We start from the raw sequence: 6,850 nt of genomic DNA on the forward strand, positions 1-6,850 counted from the left end.
ACAGCTTTGTTCACAGTTTTGTTGTTACCAAGTTCCCTTTGTGTGAGTCTGTGAGTCTTAACGTCTTTTTGAGAGCACAGTTTTCAGAAGGAGCTTTCAGACAGACAGTTGATATGAGTTAAGTGTACCACGGGCTGCTGGGGAAAAGTGTGAAGAGAGGCAGCGTTGTGGTTTATTTGGTCGACTTCACACACACAGTGCAGAATGGATATTTAACAGCCTGCTGGAAGTTTACTGTGTCCTGCAATGGCGCTGAGAACATCTGAGGGAGTGTGTGACTACCAGGTGGACACACTCCTTAAAACACACATTGCTAGATACGACTCTGGATTCATGCACAAGCATTACACAACAATGCTCCCCACTTAAATGGCATCATCCATATATTCCATATCCTGGCACATCCAGAGAAGTATAGGGTAGACAGGTAAGAGCGATGATTACATATATTTTAGATGTTCTGACATGTACCTCAGCCGAAGTTAAATCTGGGGTAGTTGGAAGTTTCCCAGCGGCGCCTTCGGCACTATAAACTTCTTATTCCTTTCCTGCTCAGAGCCTATGCTGAATTATTGAATATATAATATTATATAATACAAGAGGTGTCTTGCATTGTCTTGTCTGTACAGGATAGACACCCAAAATGAGAGATCAACTCTCACCCCAATATGAAGCTTAAAAGCCATTTTACTGTAGCTATCCCACTGGCTCATGCAAATAATTCCATTCAGTTTAATTGCAGGTCAAAGATCTAAACTTTTCTTGAGTTTGTGCTTTTGAGTTCTCACAATAGAAGATGAGGCAGATGCTCAGAAGCAAGAACTACCTGAGCCGTGGCATCAGGACGACTGTTGTACTTGTAGCCATCAGCTCAGATTCCTCCAGAGTGGCCCTAATGATTGTTCTCATCATCATCCTGCGCTCGGCTTTCTCCAGAAGAACAGCAATTTACTGGAAACACGGCCTGCATACAATAGAGACAATGCAACTCACTGTGCTTCAGAAATACTCCTGCAACACTAGACTAGCTGAGCCTGTATGTCATGACAGCTGAGCACAAAGTTGCACATACAATAGTATTCAGGGCATTCCTGATATTTTCTCTGAATGGACATTGTTGATGCACAACAGATAGCAAGGAAAGAGAAATGCATCTAGCAGACAAATGTTGACAACAGCTAGTAGCATTGCATCAGTTAGCCTTCAGAGGTGGCAGAACAGTTCATTCCTCAATCTGTCAAAACTGCAAATGAGGAGAGGAGTTTTCATTAGGTACGGGGAAATGTGCACTTAGCAGAAAGATGTTTATGCTCGAACTGTTACCTTTACAGTTGTCTCTGTATCAACACTAATTTGTAAAAAAATTAAATTAAATCACTTCTCATTTCTTGCTTTGAGTAAACTGTTCAATTCTGTCCTCTCAACATTTAAAATTTAGGAAAGAGGGGCACCTTTAATTAAACAACCCATCCATCCATCCATCCATCCATCCATCCATCCATCCATTTGCTGGAGCCTATCCCAGCTCCCTTTGGGTGGAAGGCAGGGGTCCACCCTGGACAGGTCACCAGTCCATCACAGGGCCACATAGAGACAAACAAAGACAAACAACCTCACACACTCACACTCATATAAGAATTACAGTCATTAACCAATTCAAAACTAAAACCGTATGCATATTGGTGTGTTATAATGTGTAACTATAACTAACTAAATAAGCATCTCTCTGTGATTAACAGCCCTAAATGCCATAATTACTGATAATTGCCAGCCTCATTAAAGCACACAGAGCTGGAAATTGCACAGAACAGGCTGCGGCCGTGGATATGTTAAATTCAGTTTTCAAGCGCACACAAAGAGGTATTGACTAACTGAATCCCGAGCGAGGCTGATTCCTGGTGTGAGTGATCGATGTGTGTGTGGTCACTGAACTGAGCTTAGAGGTAGTTTGTATTCTATTAGGGAATCTCAGGGGCTTTGCAGCAGTAGAGCAAAAGCACATGCTGATGGCTAATTGCTGGCTAAGCAAAGACCAGCACCATTGTTACAACTGTGGGCTGTTACCTCTGCTGCTGCAGCTCTACAGAGGCTTGTTCTCCCGCAGTCAGTCTCTGAGTCGCCAACTCTGTTGTGACTGAGCTCGATACGTCGTTGTTGCTCATAAGCCTCCTGATATAGTTTGGCTGTCAACGTCGTATAGACTTGATGTGACTGGGGTTGTGATTTCGTTGTTTCATTCGTGTCGGGGACAGGAGAACTTATTTTACCTACAGGCAGATGGGGGGAAAAGAAAATACACAAGTATCAGTATAATCTTACATAACTATAAACATTTGCCATCTGGAAAAAGACTCCCAAACAGCACATCATTAGCTTTGCATGTACAATGTAAAGAAACATATTTGATTCACATCGATAATTAATTGTCAGTATCCTTTACGTCCTGCAGTGCTTGTAGTTTCTCTCTTGTGATTTGCCAGTCAGTGGATTTGGTCCACACTTTTCCCAGGCTCATTATCTTCCCCTTTTTCTCAATCACACATCATTAGAAGTCTGCTGAAGAATAATTACGATGCTAAGGGAAGATAATCACATCATACATGGTGGTATTGTCTTGAAATGAATCCCCCCACGATCTGGTGATGCTGCATAAAAAGGCAAATTATATGCATGCAGCACTTCAAGCATTTAAAACAAGCCAGGCTAACATTTCTTGTCTTCTTCCCATGCAGAGTCCAGTAAGAGCGTGTATAGCATGAGGCTGGTGTGGAAATCCCTGGACAAGATGAGGTGTCTGAGGAAACGCTCCACTATTCCCTTCCTGGGCTTCCTCATCACATTCCTCCTTTTCCTGAACCTCTACATCGAAGATGGCTACGTGCTGGTTAGTAAATTGTGTTGTGCGTGTGAATTACATTTATTTTTCTTAAGTGCTATTAGCAAGCAAATTAAAAATTTAGATTAAGTGCCCACTTAGTATTTTTAGACCTCCTTGATGTCTGATCAACAAATTTGAGCAAATATGCTTTTGAAACCAAATGTGATTTTGTATTTGTTCACTCCGCTCATGTTGTCCCAATTACGACTGCTTGTTTTTAAAGGAAACATGTTTAAATTTTCACAGCATGAAAGCTGAAATCCTCCAGATGATTTATTTCTTATTTATGATGCCATCAAAACTTGGTGATCACAGTACATTATCTGAGTTTGTTCTTTAAATTATTAAGAAGCAGTTCTCATTTCAGTTCTCTGGCGCTCTTCTCAAGTCCATTTGCTGGGCTTTGCAAACTGCCTGAAGGGGGTTTAGGATTTCCTTTGTCTCCAAATGTCGAGGGTTAGCTGAGCCACATCAAAACACATATTGTCTCAAGTCTGTTCAGCATGTTAGAGACAAATTTAACCAAAGTCTGGTTTTCCCTTCATTCATTTGAATTATTCACAGTAGAAATTTCAAGCTGGCTTTCCTGTCCCTGCAGTATTTCTAACAGCTTGGACCTGTTTTTTTTCCTTAATGTGAAGAAATGTTGTGTTTTTCATGTTGTGTTACAGGAAGAGGATAAAAGGCAGCTTAGGGAAACTTCAGTCCACCCTCCGAGCTCAGAACGATATGTTCACACCTTCAGAGACCTCAGTAATTTCTCTGGAACCATTAATGTCACATATCGTTATCTCGCTGGAACCCCACTGAACCGCAAGAGTAAGTTTAGTGTTTCTTTAGTGTTCTTTACATTGATTATTTTCATGAGCTTGGGGGAGTAACAGAACAGTAAGTTATAGTTGTGAACATGAGCTGAGCATAAGAACTAAAACCTAAAATCTGTGACATTGGAATTTAAATCACAGCAATAAAATGTAACAACTCCACAGAGACTTTCTTAGCTCAAAATTAAACACTATGTACAACTTTTTTCCAGTAATAGCAAAAAGTGTCTGTCATTTTTTCTCTACCACTGCATGTCACCTTAAATATTCATCGCAGACAAACGGATTTAAGAAAAAAATGATTGTATTCCAGTTTCTGAAATATGGCAGCAGAATAAAATCCGATAATCCACTTAAGCTTTACAGTTTCAAATGTGTTTTGGTTGCGAGCATTTTATGTATTTTTTTGATAATATGAACTGTTGATTATTTGTTGACAGAGTATCTTACCATTGGACTGTCGTCAGTCAAAAGAAAAAGAGGAAACTATCTTCTAGAAACAATCAAATCCATCTTTGACCAGTCCAGTTATGAGGAACTGAAAGAGATTGTGGTTGTGGTCCACCTGGCAGACTTTGACTTGGCCTGGTGCGAGAATCTGGTGCAGGAAATTACCAGGAAGTTTGCCCACCACATTATAGCTGGACGCCTCCTAGTGATCCAGGCTCCAGAGGAGTACTACCCATCTCTGGATGGGTTGAAAAGGAACTACAACGACCCGGAGGACCGTGTCCGTTTCCGCTCAAAACAGAATGTGGACTACGCTTTCCTCCTCAACTTCTGCACAAACCTCTCTCACTTCTACATGATGTTGGAGGACGACGTGCGCTGCGCCAGGAACTTCCTGACGGCTCTGAAGAAGGTGATCACTTCCAGAGAAGGTTCCTACTGGGTGATGCTGGAGTTCTCCAAGCTGGGCTACATCGGGAAGCTGTACCACTCCAGAGACCTGCCACGTCTGGCTCACTTCCTCCTCATGTTCTACCAGGAAATGCCCTGCGACTGGCTCCTCATCCACTTCAGGGGTCTGCTGGCCCAGAAGGATGTGATCCGCTTCAAGCCCTCGCTGTTCCAGCACATGGGCTACTACTCCTCTTACAAAGGTGCAGAGAACAAGCTGAAGGACGATGACTTTGAGGAAGACTCCATAGACATTCCTGACAACCCTCCTGCCAGCCTTTACACTAACATCAACGTCTTTGAAAATTATGACGCCACCAAGGCCTATAGCACCGTAGACGAATACTTTTGGGGGAAGCCTCCTTCCACTGGAGACTTCTTTGTCATAGTCTTTAATAAATCCACCAAAATTAGTAAAATTAAGATTGCTACTGGATCAGACGACCGGCAGAATGACATTCTTCATCACGGAGCTCTGGAAGTGGGAGAAAAGGTAGTTGGGACCAAAAAGGGGAAGCAGTGTTCCTCGTATATCACGTTAGGGGAATTTAAAAACGGCAACATTGAGATTCAAGACGTAGACCACAAGATTGCCTTCGACATCGAGTGTGTACGTATTGTGGTGACCGCCAGTCAGAAAGAATGGCTCATTATTAGAAGTATAAGTCTATGGACTACACAACCGCCAAGCCAATGAGGACTACACACACAGACTCTTAGTATGTCATAGAGGCAAATGTTTTTATTATTATTATTATTTACCAATGTATGTATTTCCAGGTTTATTTATTCATTTTGTATGTATTTATTAATACTCATTTTGATTGGCAAAATCAGTCTATAGTTTTTTATATCTGCAAGTTGTAACTTTAGTGGAGCATCTTCCCAGTCTTCAACTGACCTCAGACTATTCATGAACATAGTGTACGTTTTCTTAAGCCTTTATTTATTTCAGCTTTTGATAGTTATCCTTAACACAGGGCCGAGCTGTAATTCAGTAACGTTTTATTGTTTTATAAATGTGTTTTAGCAATTAAAGGATAAGGCTGCCACTATACTATATCTTTATTAGAAGACAGCAGTGAGCCATAATGTTTCACTGGCTAACATGTTCTGTCGTTACATTAAACCTTGGTATGGTCTGGTGGTTTAATACGAGTCTAGCTTTAAAACTAATTCGAGCACCAAATGTGTATTAATCCATAGCTGAAAACAGTCCCTAAAACTACAGTGCCCTACGGTGTTTATGTGAATTATGGAGCCCTTTTTAAAACATGCAAAAAATGTAAATGAAGTTTTACTAGAAGACATTGTAGAAAATATGTTTCATTTTAGTTTGTAGCCTTTTTCTGAAGCTTGTAGACACATGCACTAAAAACTATGCCAGCCTTATCCTTTAATTTAGATGTAACTGGAAATATATATCAAATATATCAATACCAACCAACATATTTCTATTAGTGGATGTTGAAATGATGAGAAAGGTGCTGCAAGTGAGGAACAGACAGATGTCCCATAGGGAACAATGTGCTGCTGATTTACTACAGTTTAATTTCATTCCACTCATCCATTACATTTGTCCACTGTTGCATTTCTAAATAATACAATAATAATAAGTACGAATTAATTATAAACGATGGGGCAAAGATAAGTAGCTTATTCTCCAGTGTGGCTAAATTTTATTTTGAAACAGGTTCTCTTTGAAACTACAATACAATCCAATTAAAGCTATTGTGTCTCCAGCAGTTTTTCGTGATTGATTAAGCCTGCACAAGTGTAGCCCTGGTATTTCTCACTGAGAATGCCCTCATTTGGCCATTAATTAGCTTTCTCTTTCAAAACCTACCAGGAAAGTATCAGAGGTCATTGTGTTTTTCATGTCACACTGAACGTTTCCTGTTTCAGATATTTTTTCTTGGTTTAATTGTCTTATTTGTTGTGGGTAAGGTGAATGTGAGTAGGCTGAGTCTTTTACTAGCACTGTATGTTCTGTCCCAGCTGCTGACAGGAGAACAATGTTTGTTTTCACCCATCTTCTCCAAGACCTGAGATTAGATTGCACAGTGAAGAATGGGTCAGGTCCGCTCTTAGGTCTCTTTTTTTTCCTCCACAGCACAATTTTCTCCTGGTAAATTGGTCTGTGTTTGCCTCACTTTCTACACCAGCAAAACAACATCTTCCCTGGAGCTATAGGATCTCAATTCTTTCCCCAATGTTGCGCTCTCACAACTCCGGTGTTTTTGCTCCT

At 40.7% G+C, this 6,850-nt stretch overlaps 1 protein-coding gene across 1 annotated transcript; it reads left to right on the plus strand.

Annotated features, from left to right (window-relative positions):
* The first annotated feature begins 2,732 nt into the window (after window positions 1-2,732).
* Window positions 2,733-5,299, plus strand: mgat4c (mgat4 family member C). Its single transcript, XM_026311803.1, has 3 exons — window positions 2,733-2,884; window positions 3,550-3,697; window positions 4,143-5,299. The coding sequence occupies exons 1-3, from the start codon at window positions 2,756-2,758 to the stop codon at window positions 5,297-5,299; spliced, it is 1,434 nt and encodes a 477-aa protein (XP_026167588.1). The 5' UTR covers window positions 2,733-2,755.
* The last annotated feature ends 1,551 nt before the right edge of the window (window positions 5,300-6,850 follow it).

The sequence above is a fragment of the Mastacembelus armatus genome, chromosome 6 (assembly GCF_900324485.2).
Source record: "Mastacembelus armatus chromosome 6, fMasArm1.2, whole genome shotgun sequence".
NCBI lineage: Eukaryota > Metazoa > Chordata > Actinopteri > Synbranchiformes > Mastacembelidae > Mastacembelus > Mastacembelus armatus.

Bases quoted from the DNA above. Each gene is read 5' to 3' on its own strand.
- mgat4c (XM_026311803.1), top strand. From the start codon at position 2,756: ATGAGGCTGGTGTGGAAATCCCTGGACAAGATGAGGTGTCTGAGGAAA. The intron at 2,885-3,549 runs GTTAGTAAATTG...GTTGTGTTACAG, and splicing joins TCGAAGATGGCTACGTGCTG to GAAGAGGATAAAAGGCAGCT. The intron at 3,698-4,142 runs GTAAGTTTAGTG...ATTTGTTGACAG, and splicing joins AACCCCACTGAACCGCAAGA to AGTATCTTACCATTGGACTG.